This window comes from Hermetia illucens, chromosome 4 (genome assembly GCF_905115235.1).
Source record: "Hermetia illucens chromosome 4, iHerIll2.2.curated.20191125, whole genome shotgun sequence".
Classification (NCBI taxonomy): Eukaryota; Metazoa; Arthropoda; class Insecta; order Diptera; family Stratiomyidae; genus Hermetia; species Hermetia illucens.
Window position 1 is genome coordinate 82962453 of NC_051852.1, and position 13912 is coordinate 82976364.

At 39.9% G+C, this 13912-nt stretch overlaps 1 protein-coding gene across 3 annotated transcripts in view; it reads right to left on the minus strand.

Annotated features, from left to right (window-relative positions):
* The window catches only part of LOC119655595 (sodium-dependent nutrient amino acid transporter 1-like), a 47698-nt gene that overhangs the window by 16643 nt on the left and 17143 nt on the right, over positions 1 to 13912 (minus strand). For all 3 annotated transcript variants that reach the window (XM_038061550.1, XM_038061552.1, XM_038061551.1), the window contains exons 2-6: positions 10210 to 10286; positions 9888 to 10146; positions 9417 to 9639; positions 6798 to 7068; positions 6606 to 6709 (exon numbers count right to left, since the gene is read on the minus strand). In XM_038061550.1, the coding sequence (XP_037917478.1) occupies positions 6606 to 6709; positions 6798 to 7068; positions 9417 to 9639; positions 9888 to 10146; positions 10210 to 10286 (934 nt within the window). The remainder of the gene's footprint in view (positions 1 to 6605; positions 6710 to 6797; positions 7069 to 9416; positions 9640 to 9887; positions 10147 to 10209; positions 10287 to 13912) is intronic.

Below are 13912 nucleotides of genomic sequence, written 5' to 3' on the forward strand. Positions count from 1 at the left end.
ACTTTTTCATTTAGGTGTTTACGCCGCCGCGGTTGGAAACAGAAGAGACCGACTTATTTCCATGCGGTCCTTACTGTCCCAAACAACGGCATTTTTCCACCGCTAATTCTCCACTCCCCTGGTGCGTTCAGAAAATGAGTGAGTGGAGAGTTCCGCGCCATCTACCCGTCCGCATCCGCAACATTCGAAATAAATTTCGAATGCTGCAGATCCTGCCGCGCCACAAGTGCATTGATGGCCAAAATGATTTCTCTTCAGCTTGTAGGAATGGCCTCTATCCGCATGTTCACTCCTAACTCCAAGTCCACTCCTAAATCTACTGCTGATCGAAAAGTGGTCAATTGGATTGCTCTTACGGTGTGGTGCTCACTTGAAACCCAATCGATCTTCTGGCAAGTTGTGTGCTCATACAATGTGCCACCAATGACGAGGCGGTGGATGTTGGAGAAATTCGCAAACCTCCCAACATCATCGTTACCGCCGTCAATACTGTGCTTCTCCATCACATGTCTGGGCAAGCTGTCGGCAGAACTCATCTTGGCATTCAGGTCACCTATCACAATCATAACGTCACCTTTAGGAAGCCTCTGCTTATCTGTGTATAATTACTCGTAGAGAGTATCCTTCTCCACTATATTAGAAGTATCGGTTGGTGTAGTACTGTACAAGTGTGATGCTCCTTAACCTGGACTTTAATCTTGCAGTCAGAATCCTATCACAAACTGGCTTCCAAGTTCTTGCAGTTTAAGTCAGAAACATCCCCTCACCGTATTCACGCCTGCTGCCACTTGGCTTCCCAGACTTGGGTGGGACTTCACCTGATGTTACACGACTAAGAATCGGGGTAAAATGCTCCTTCCACCTCTTCATTATTATTTTGGCTTTCCTGATCAGCACGATGCTAAACTCGCTTTTGTCACGGCCCCAAACTCCAAACCTTCACAAATATTTACCTTGATTTTGCGTATCAACATCATCATCAAGTGCAAGTGCGTTACACTAGCCACTGACATACAACCAAGTTGTTGGTTGGCGCGAGATTGCACGCCTATGGGCAAGTTGCGGTTGCCGCAACCTGATCGTCCAACCGCAGTCATTCTACAGACGTGCAATCTCGATTTAACCAACAGCCAACAGGAACCAAAGGAACGGTTTCCTTAAAGATTCATTTAGGATTAATGGCAATTGATATTAATGAAATCAGTGAGTGCATGATGTTTCAAAATTCATCTGTAGGAAGCTTGGTGGAAACAACCACGTGCAATATTCCCGGCAATTGATCCATGTTTGCTCTCCTAGGAACTGCGGATGAAGGTTTCCATACGACTGAACATGCGCATATACATTTTTAAGGTTTTATGTAAAACAAAACCTTATTAAAATCCATCTGTCTGCCTGTCTATCTGTTACACGCACTTTTCTCTATAACTTTTGAACCGATCCAAGCAAAATTTGGAGGACATATGGGAACTATGGACCCATTCTCAAAACTTACCCAACCCAAAAATCTGAAAAAAATCAGGAAGCTACCATTATATGCTGTCTAGGTTCCAAACTACTCCCCATGCCGATGTCTATTCAAATAAAGTTAATAATAGTATATTACTGTAATTTTTAGTAATTGACCTAAAATTTTGAAGCAATATAATGTAGAGTATGATCCTACCAAGTTTCCTAGAAATCGTATTTCACTAATAACTTCTAAGATTTTGAATGTTTGTAGCACTCAAAAGTGGATATTCTAACGTAATATATGCATACACATTACGTGCTAGGTACTACTGGTAAAAACCTACACTCAAATTATTTTATAAAAGAAACTCACAAAACCTTTCATAACTTAAGCGTCTGGCTTCCGGTTTCCCGACTTGTCATTCTTTTGTTTCTATTTTCGCGCATGAGCTTCAAGCGCAGTAAAACGAATAAAAGTTTTAATTGCAACTGTCCATTGTTTTAAATATAAACTTCGTTGGGTAAGTGGAAATATTATATTTTATAAGTATATTATAGAAAAACATTTTTTTTCACAGAATATGGTCATGTAGGGTATCATATGAAAGGGTCCAATTAGTACTTTTCGAAACTTGGCCCATATTTGATATCGGGTGAAATATAGGGGAGTGAAGGCACACAATATGACCACCAAAAAATGTAACAGGTTTCGTTCTCAGACCCTATTCAACCGAAAAAAATCGTAGTGGTAAACGAAATCTAGGGATCAAAATATATTCTTTTCCGAAATCTACACCAATAAAGTTAATAATAATATATAAACATATTTTAAAAATTTTCCCCGAAAACCCCCTTAAGTTCATAGTATATTAAAATATTTTAGAAATTTAGTCGGAAACCCCCCTAGGTTCATACTAGAAATATAAAGTTGTGACATAAACATGAGGCATAACTTCGGGAAGTTTAAAGTAAGTCAAATTATTGAGTTGAAATTAATGTCTATGTTTTCTTTTCTCAGTTGGTATATAAGTTGAAAAAAAAACTAAGTTTTTTTCCTTATCCCATAAATATTTTTTTGTTTTATTTTTTCCCGCATACAATCGTTTCGGATACCACGTGCCTCCTTCCTCAGTGCTAGTACCTAATTAGTTAACCTATCTTAAGCTACCCCTATTTATATCGAAACTTTTTAGCTCTACTAATTAAGTTATGATTAATTTACTAATCCTACCCATATTTCCCACATCTTTTTATTTTTATTACCTGCGGCATAGCTTTTTTACCAGGGTCGTTGCACAGTTTCCTTCGTCGTGATTTGTTTTTGGTTCTATTTCGGTCAGATAAATAATAAGGTCCTCCTTTGTGTTAAGATTTCGTGTCCTCTAAAATTTTTTTTTCTTTTTGTGAAATCAGTAAAACATGCGTTGGACAGGGATCGGTTTCCTGGACCACAGTCACTACACCATGTATTACAGTGGCCTTCCAGTAAACCATGTGCTCGGAGTAGGTTTCTTAGCCAGTCAAAAAATGAAACGTGCTGTTATCGGCTTTGAAAAGATAAGCGAACGGTTATGCACTCTGCGCTTGCGAGGAAAATTTACAAAAAGAAGCCTCATTAACGTTCACGCCCCTACAAAGGAGACTGCAGAGTCGGAGAAAGATATCTTCTACGTGGCAGTAGAACAAACCCTCGAAGCCTGCAACAGGTATGATATCAAAATCATATCTGGGGGTTTTAACAGTCAAGTAGAGGCGGAGCCAGTATTCAGGCAATACGTTGGTTCCCATAGCTTACACCAAAATACAAATGATAACGGACTGCGGATTATTCAATTAGCAGTGTCACACGATATGGTTGTTGGAAGTACCTGGTTTACGCGGAAAGCGGTCCACAAACATTCATGGGCCTCTCCAGACGGGACCACTTTTAACGAAATTGACCACGTGTTGATGAAACGCCGCCACCTCTCAGCCTTGATGAAAGTCAGAACATATAGGGGGGCCAATATAGACTCGGATCACTATCTCGTTGGCATGGTGCTTCGAGCTCGAATAACAATACCACCTAGAATCCCCTCTGACAATCAGGTGAGAGTTAACACTGAAGCCGTCCACAACGCAACTCTCCGCGACACCTATAAGAGGGAAATGGGTGCCGCAATAACCTGGAGATCACGCATCAACAAATGATTTTCACAAACATCTGAAGAACGTTATCATAAATACGGCCACAAACATACTTGGCCAGAGCCGCAAAAGAAGTCGGAACGGCTGGTTTGTCGATGACTGTAAACTAGCAATGAAATAGAAGAATGCCGCATATCGCGTAATGATGCATTCTCAAAGAACACGAGCACGCTCAGAGATCTATCACGAACTCGGTCGAGCGGAGAAATGACTTCACAGAAGGAAAAAGGAAGCCTGGGAGAACCAACAGGTCTGCGAACTCGAAAAGTACAGTGAACAACCGCACCAGGCGCACAAGTTTTACCAACAAATCAGCAGGATGAAGTTTTATACACCTCGATGCTCATCCTGCCGAGACAAAGAGGGAAATTTGATCTGATCTAAACTGAAGACGATAGACAAATACTGCTACCGCCAAGTATAGAAGAAACAGTCTAGTCATCGACTTAAAAAATAATAAGTCGCCAGGAGCCGATTGGTTACAGCCGACTTTTAAATATGGAGGTGACCAATTACACCAAGCGGTTCATCAGCTTATGCTCAAGGTATTCTTCGCTTTCTTGCTAGATCGTATAGCCCCATACGCCCAGAACATCATCACTCCAGGCAAATCAGCAACAGATCAGATTATCTCTCTTCGGAAAGCGATGGAAAATCTGTTTGAATATGAACATTAGTTGCACGATCTTTTCATCGACTTTAAAGCCGCCTATGATAGCATAGCCAGGGTAAAACTGTACACGGCCATGAGAGAATTCTGCATCCCGACGAATTGATAAGACGGACTAGGCTGACCCTGACCAATGTGCGAGGCCAGATAAAAACAGCAGGATCACTCTACAGATCATTCAACATCAACAACGGTCTACGACAAGGAGATGGCCTATCATGCGTCCTCTTTTACCTGGTAAATGCGAGGGGTACGATCCTCTTTAAGTCGACCCAAATACTGGAAAATCAAACAGTGTCTTAGGAAGATCGTATTGCTAAGTTTAGGCGATAGGTACTCACGTAAGTCGAGAAAGCACTAAGACGAATGAAATCAAGAGGACTTGACGACATTGCATCGTAGCTCTGAAAAACGACGAGCTGGTATCCAACACATTGGCTCAGTGAGTTCTTTAATCGCGTTATTGATTAATGCAGCACACCATCTGACTGGCAAACCGTTCCAATATGGAAAAAGAAAGGTACTCCAGCAAAAGTAATTACCGTCCAATATGATTGTTGCCTCATACCATGAAGTTTTTTATTGCATTCTCGACAACCGTATTCGCCATATACCGTACGCGGCTACTCATGGAGAAACACCGTGAGAAGTATCGTCCTCTCTACAATTGCATTTCTGGATAAAGATAAAGCATTTCACCGTATGTCAACTCACCTGGTATGCTCTACGGCAATACCTAGTGTCAGAAAAACTCATACACTGGCTTAAAATGCTCTACCACGATCCGAAAACTAAAGTTCAAAGTGTGGCGAGTTAATCACTACTTCGTTTCTCTGTTGGTGTTCATCAAGGAAACACCCTCTCACCACTCCTCTTCGTTCTTGTTGTGGACACTGTCACACAGCGCTCACATTCAACGTTTAACGACCCATATACCTTCCTTATGGAAATGATATTTTGCTAGTGTCTTATATCCAAGCCGATTTCAAACAACTTGTTCAAAAATGGAATGATTGCCTCATGCAATAAGGACTCAGACTGAATTTAAATAAAACAGAATTGTTGACAACAAATCCCCATGAAACAGTACCTGCTCAGAACTAAGTGATTTAAATATATCGGATCAATTCTATCAGCCATTGGTGACCTGCGGTATGAAATTGCTTCACCCATTAGCGGAACTTGGATAAAGTGGCGTTCAACAACTGACGTTCTTTGTGATCGACTTATCAACGAACGTCTCAAATTTAGCGTTGCCCACTTTGTTGTCCACTATGATTCTGAGTGTTGGCCTACTATAAAAGACAATGCACGGCGCCTGGCGGTAGTGGAGACGAAGGTATTGCGTTGGGCCAATGGCATAATACCCCTTGATCCCATCCGAAAAGAAGATATCCGCGATCGATATGGGGTTATATACACGCTTATAGTATCTAGTTATGTACACGCTTATAGCATCTAGGCCCCGTTACGATATCTGAAAATTTACCGCCAATCCCCTTAAATTCATCTTAGATCCACAAGTAATTTGGTGGAAATCCAACTATTATTAACAAAGTTATAATAGGTCAAATTTTCCCTTTTCGCGCCAAATTGCTACTCCTCACGAAGTATCACATCGAATTGAATATGGGAAGTGAAACCATCGTCCAGCCAAATATCCTTAGATGACAAGGGTTTGTTGATTCTCTGTCATACCTGAATTGCCTAGTTTCCGGTTTCCCGATTTGTTTATTTATTGTATACAAAGAATTTTTTTTGATTATACATCTATGCATAAAGCTAAAGAAATACGTCAAATTTTTTTTTTAATGTCAATCTAACAGTTTGTTATTTACAAAAAGGGTCAAAATATTTGAGAATAATCGTCCTAAAATAATTAATTTAATTAATTAAAGTAAAAAAACAACTGTGTAATGTATCAAAAAAATCGTATGTACTACTAATGTAATAATGCATACCCAGTTAAAGTTTCAAGTCAATCAATCAAGATTTGTTCGAGTTATAACTCAGCCAACTTGAAAAATCTAGTTTAAAAAAAAACATGTTTCAAATTTTCGGTATGTTCGCATGGGACTATCAGAGAGGGGCTGCACCAAAATTCAAAGTAGAAGCAAATTTTGAAATTAGTTCTCCACCTTAATCTTTCAAGTATGTCATTCTTAAGGTGTTAGGCCATTTGGGGATGAAACAAAAGATCGACTTTTGAAATTCCTACAGTAGCCTAACCCCTTAAACAAATTGATGCGAAACGCTGTTTACTATCATAATCATCAGTTACTCTACGTAATAATACCTTTGCACATTTCGGGTAAATTCGTTGTATGAACCAAACATCATAAGAGTCCCGAAACAAATTGCCATCGAAAAGAAAGCTTGGCTTATAGCTGCGTACCACACCTGAAATAAAAAATATTCAATGAAAAAAGATGTTTAATTTCCTCAAACCGAAAAATTTCAGAGAAAAAGAAATTGTATACCTATGTACCTTAACATTCAAAATTTCATTCCATTGCGGCGCCAAGAAATACAATACCCCATCTAACGCACCTTCCAATGAAACAGCTCGAACAAGGAGTGTTATCAACACGACATATGGAAATACTGCCAAAAAGTAGAGTGCCTTACCGGAGCTTTTAATTCCTTTTATTAAAGCACCACCAATTCCAATCCAAGCTAATCCTAAACACCCGACGAGATATTTGTCTGGGAGACCAACACCATCCTCAATGCTGTCTACCTCGTGCAAAACATTGTTGCTGGAAACAGAATTGGTTGGAATTGAATATTGTCATGTTCCCTTTCATCAAAATAAGAAATTTAAATCTAATCAATACGCACGTGTTGTGGGGTTGGCAATGTTTTTAGCAGGTAAAAGTCAAGCACTCGTGCTCTTAGCGAGTTATGGACTTTGCCCAAATGGCTCTGACTCTGCAGAAGGAGGCAAGGAGTGTAGGACTGAAGATAAATACTAATAAAACCAAGATTCTCAGCTCTCCCTACTTGCAATAATTGCAACACAAGTTTTCAGTTTGTAGTTCAGGATACAAGAATGTCAGTGGATAGTTATATATTAAGAAGAGCCAACACACAATGCAATGAAATCCTAAAATGGTGGATGAATGGGTCGTCCTAGGAAAACCTGGCGCATTTGAGTACAATTCGATAGAAAAAGCACTTCCTTTGTGTTTCTAAAAAGATGTTGCACGTAACTTTTCGTTTTTCCAGGTCTCAATCCTTCAATTGGTGTGCCTTCATTTTTTCTTTATTCATTGTGTTGTACCAGCGAAGTTCACAACTCGGTGATTACGAATTCTTCATTTTCTTTTCTCCGTCTTTGCTGCTTACGTCGAAATCGCTTTCCTTTGAATCATTGTAATCAGCGTACATAAACCAAAGAATCCAGAATATGCTCATCGTTCTACCAACCATTATTGGATTTCAGCAGTAGTGGTTAATAAGGTTACCAGCATAGTTACACTACACTTATGTCTGAAAATATGTCAAAGCCCTCTCGTACCTGCTGGTAGTAAGGTTAGAAAAGGTGCAGGACTGCCCTTATATGTAATATTTCTGGTACAAGAGCTATGGGTTTGGTTTAACCAAATTTGTAGCACAGGATCGACGAGGGGGCTAGGAATTCAGAGATTCTCGACACCGAGAACCTGTCCTGATGTTAAAGTTGTTAGAGGCAACCATGCTAAGACAATTCAGTTCCCAGGACCTAGTTGCGGTAATCTCAGAATACCAGATTTATGGCAAGAGGTGAAAAATCTGCTTACCCTATGATTCTTTGTGTAATTCGGCGACAAAAGAACTAAGGGATTTCGTATGGAGAATCAAGTGGTCTTGAATTCTTACTAGGTTTTTATGCGAACGCTCAACATATTTGTTGGTAAAGAGGCTATTCTAGGAAGGGAAGCTATTTGGTTTCATCAGTTTAGCTGGTCTCATGACCGCGACATTGGTCAAGAAGAAGTGAAGTAATTGACCTAACAATCTGCGTTTCTAAGTTGTTAGAGATCACCATGTTACGTAGAATTGAGTCTGACTACCGCAGTCAAACAGACTGTGGAACAAAGACAGAAGCCTATGAAAATGAATTAAACGGAGTCCCAATAAATTTCTAGGCAACAAAGCTCAGGTCCCTAGGTGGTTAAGAATTTCTTTGGCCATAGAGGATCAAAGGAGAGCTCTGTATCGCACATTTTTAGATCAGGTTTGTTCCATAAATAATCGTTATCGACAAAATTCAATTGGATCAGCGACTTGAGGCATATTAGGGCACTTCATTCAAGACGGTAAGGGTACACTACTATACACTGTAAGATGCAACCTGGTCGCTATTGCGCTCGCCCTATATCACTACTCCGATATGACTCTGGGACTCATTTGCAGCTGAGTCAACTGGCATTTGACATCCAGTAATGATGCAAATCCCTCTGCAACCGCCCGCTACGATAGCTCATCCCTTTAATTACTGAGCCTTGCCTGAAACCCAACTGAACTTATGGCAGGCTCTGCGCTCGAACAATGTGCCACCAATGAAGAGACGATGGAAGCTGCAAAAATCCACAAACTTGGTACCATTGTCGTTACGGTCACGCCGTGTGTTCCCATCACATGTCGGAGCAAGGTGTTGTCAGATCTCGTGATTCAGATCATCCATTACGACACAATGTCACCTTCAGGAAGTCTCCCTGAACGGCGTGTAATGGTTCGTAGAAAGCATCATTGTCCACTATATCGGAAATCTCCGCTGGTGCATTGTACAATTGTGATGCTCATTGACCTAGATTAACCTGAATCAGCCGTGCATCAGCACCTGAAACAAATCAGTGTAATAATCCCGAAAGTTATGATCTTCAAATGAAGTGGACACAACACATGGACTTGATTTAAATTGGATTGTGGCGCCATCGATTATTATTATTATTTTTACGAAGGCAGATACTAACTACCATTCCTCACTCAATACAGATTCCATCTTCGCGATTTTTAAAACCATTCCCTTCTTCCATTCTTAAATTTAGTTTTATTGTCTATACAATATTGAGCCTGGGATTTTGATAAAAACATAATAATAATATAATATTAAGATACTTACAAATAAAACAGCTCTGCTGAGCTTCGAGTTGAGATTCCCGATATGTTAGGATGTTGATGAACTCCTGATGAATTAATACAAGTCGATCCCCATTCTTTCTCGCAAAATGCCCATGGAAGTTCAGTACTAAAGGATAGCAACAGGTAGCGAATAGTTAACCCCAAAATCGATGCGTAGTATGAAATTCCTAGGATCGTAGCGAAAGCCTGTCCGTATCCAACCCCTGAAACAGGCGTAGGTTGAGTGAGACTTTTTTCATAAACTTTAGATTAGCCATTGCTTAAACTAAATCATATTTTATATATATCCTAAATACCTATATAATATTTGGAGAAAATGCTGATAAATTAGAATTTTCATAAACCCATAAAATAGTATGCATTCAAACGCATTTTCTTTCGTTAATCTAAATTTCAATAAAAAGTAGTAAACTAAAGCAGGATGTATATTGTTTTAAATAGGTAACTTTACCTCGCATTATAGGAGAGAATTCATAGGCTTGAACGCACCCACGACTACAAAATTGTCCAATTAATACTTCCAGATAGTATACTGGTCCCCCAACTAAGACCAGTACAACCACGTAAGGTATGAGAAAAGCTCCACCTCCATTTTCTAATGCAACAAATGGGAAACGCCAGACGTTTCCCAAACCGACGGATAATGATATACAGGATAATAAGAACTCAATACCCTTTCCCCACTTATCACGAGCTGGAGCCTGCTTGTGCTGCGAAGACAGACAATTTTTATAATTAACGCATTTGACCTTATGTATCTGAACCCATATTACCCGCTTTGTGGTCGTTGGTACTTCAATCAATTTATATGATTCCGGCGGTTTATTGTCCAAGTCTTCCATCGTGGGATCTGCGGGAATTATAAAATAAGTGCTGAATCTTTAGTAAAATAACGTAAGAAAAGGTTTAGAGATTTAGAGTACGGATTCGTATGGAATGAGCACTCGCAAAATATTATAATTGAAATTTTAAGGTGTAGTAGAGACGTGTTTCTTTTAGGTCTGGATGCCATGAAGAGGCATTATCTTGATTTTTTTCAGCTTTTCTGCATTCTGGGATGTTTTAGAGAATGGATCTTTTATTTAAGTGTACACATTCTATTATAATTCCTGAAGTGATGTCTACTTCGAGAGCGCCTAGGTGGTTGACCGCCGCAGCTAACCGCCTGACGGGGTTGAGTGCCGTGGATAGCCGCGATACGCGGTTAAATTTACTGGCCGTTGTCCAACTGCGTAATTACGGCGGTTAGAGTTCCGAAGAATGAACATTCGATTCCCAAATAAAGTAGTCCATCCATCTGGATTATATATATAGGGTTGGGGAAAAAGAAATGTTATTTTTTGTCAATAGATGACGACACTTAAACATATTTTGTGTTGTACTTGAAGGCGACAGTCTGTGTCTCTTTGACAGTGTTGTGATCGTACGTTTCAGTCTCAAGTTATAGCGCGTCAAAGATGGAGTCCACCAAGCAAGAAATTCGTCACATTTTACGTTTTTACTACCTGAAAGGTAACGAAGGCGTTTGCGAAATTTTTCATTCCGATCATTTTCACCTGCATTGGGGTTCAAAAATAAAGATAGGAAACTACAACTTTGAGACCGTTGATAATTTCTCCTATCTAGGGTCGAAAATCACAACCGATAATAGCTACAACTCCGCGAACGGTTGTTGGCAGTCAAAAGAGCCTATTTCAGCTTACAAAAACTGTTTCGCTCGAAACGTCTCACCATAGGGTTAAAGCTCTTACTGCACATGATTTTGCCAGTCCTTATGTATTCCTCGGAAACCTGGGTTCTTAGCAGGGCAAATTGCGAACTCTTGGCCGCGTTCGAGAGAAGAATCCTCCGAAAAATGTTCGGCCCCCTACATGAGGATGGACGATTCCGTAGCCTACACAATGACGAAATCTATGAGCGATACCATGACCGTCCGGTTGTGGATAAAACCCGGCTCAATAGGTTACGGTGGCCGGGTCACTTAATTCGTATGGATTAGGATGCTCCCACCCGGAAAGTCTATAAGGGCAATAACTATGGTAGAAAAAGGAGACGAGGCAGACCCTGCCTGAGATGGAGCGACGGCGAAGGTCAGGACGCCAGACAGCTTTTAGGGATATGGAATTTGTGGACCTCGACGCAAACCCGGGATGTCTAGAGTTCCTTATTAAGGCAGGCATAGACCGGATTGTTGTGCCGTTGATGATGATGATGATTGAGGTTCATATTCTTAAAAACCTCGTTAAAAACACAGACGACTACGATTTCATCTAGGGCATATGCGACTCAACAGACGCTGCCTCACCTATTCCTTTGGAACAGCCTAGCCAAAGTGGTTCGAGGGTGTTGTTTGCTTACTAATATTTATTCGCAAAGACCCCATGGAGGCGAATTATATTGAGATGGCATTTTGCCTATTTCTTCATTTCTTTTCGGTTTCTGTCACATTATTTGGACTGTGCTTGACCTTTTGAATATGTAAATAAGCAACGCCTATTACTTCTACGGACGAAAAGTCCAGGTACCATTAACTTTTACTGACTCGACGTACGTACGTATGTACGGATTCATGCACTTATATGACGAACTGAACGATAATTACTTCCCGCTAGGACTCAACTGGCGATCGTTTAATTCCATCTTTGTCGATCATGCCTACACTATCATTGCGTCGTGGGGCCTAGTTTATGATGGAAAATCAACATATTTGCCCATCAACCAGTTCCTTTTGCGCGAAAGCTTTGACCAACTCAAATTTGTAGATGAACAGATGCAAAAACTCTCTGCAGAGGTAGACAAGTAAATTGGTATTGGGATTACCACCAGTTTGTCGGACGAATCGAGCGGACCTCTTTTCGTGAGGCTCTAGGCCAGCAATTTAGAAACGCGAGTACCATGATAGACTTGATAGTCTATCAATTAGAAACTTTCATACTGGGTGAAATATTGGAAGAGTTATTACGTCGTGGACTGAATACAGAGGCAACTTCTCTACTTTTTGGCTACTTAGTCTAGGATTGGGAAAATTTGGAGAAGCACTCTTAAGTCTCTTTGAGAAGAGCATGCATGAAGTGCACTTCAGGAAATACTCAGCTTGAAAACCACGATTTCTTTCTGATTTAATCTGGCAGATTAAATATAGTTTTTGTGGCTATCGCTCAATTTCATAAGTCATTACATAACATTTAAGGAGAATTTGAGCTTCAAATTTCGCAAGAGATTGTAATCAATCATCAATTCTACTATAAAAGGAATGGTTCTGACGGAATCTCAAAATATTAGCAAATATTAATAATAATAATAATAATCGTTGGCACAACAATCCATATTGGATCAGGGCCTTGAAGTGTGTTGGAGCACTTCATTCAAGACCGCAACGGTACACTACAGTAGACTGTAGGAGACAATGTGGTCAGCATTGCGCTCGCCCGAGATTATTACCCTGATTTGACTCAGATACTCATTCACAGCTGGGTCGACTGGTATCCGACGTCAAATCACGATACAAATCCCTCTGCCATCAGCGAAATTTGAACCGCGACCTTCCGAACGACCGCCAGCAAATATTGTCACATTTAAAACGATACCTGCAAAATGAACACATTAAGGGGGGCATCCCGTGTGAAGGCCGTTTTTTTTTGGTTTTTTTTAAAAATTTTTTCTGAAGAACTGGAGAAAGATACAAATACGAATTTTTCACCATGAATTTATTAATATCTTGAGCGTGCATAATAATTTTTCCAGCCCGATCGGAAAGCTTGCTATTGAAATATAGAGCAATTTATACACCCATCTCCAAAAAAAGGTGTTTTTCTGCTGCCACGCTAGATGGCATCTTAAAGAAAAAAAGTGAACGGCATTTTAACGTACAGACTTAACTACAGTCCGTAAACTAGGATTATTAAAAAATATTAAAAACCAAATTTTCGGTGCCGTGTCAAACTTTTTTTTTGAATTTTGGTATTTTTTTACGCCTTCTTCAATGAATAAAAAAAAACTACTGAATGCATCGCAATTATCCTAGTTTGCGGAACGTAGAAATATGTTCTGAATAAGTCGTGAATATTTCAAAGAATTTCGTTGGATAGATTTTGCGCTATGGTGACAGCCAATTTTCAACATGCAGTTTCGAGAAAAACGCATTTAAAGAGTAGAATGTGATTTTTAGCCATAAAACCTTAACTAACCATTAATCTGTTATACCTAGTCCATAAACCTTAGGTTTCTGCAAGAAACACATGTACGGCCTTGGCTTCAATTCCTGTCCTTTTAACGAAGTCATTCGAACGTCATTCGGACCGGTAAATACGAGCTTTATTACGGCGATCGACATAAATCTGACATGTGACTTATGACGTGTTTAATACAATAATTTCCGAACGATTCCGAATATCAAAAAATCACTTTGCTCACATATTCTACACTGTATCTAGATACAATTGATGCCAAAAAATAATTCGATTCCTCGGATCCGAT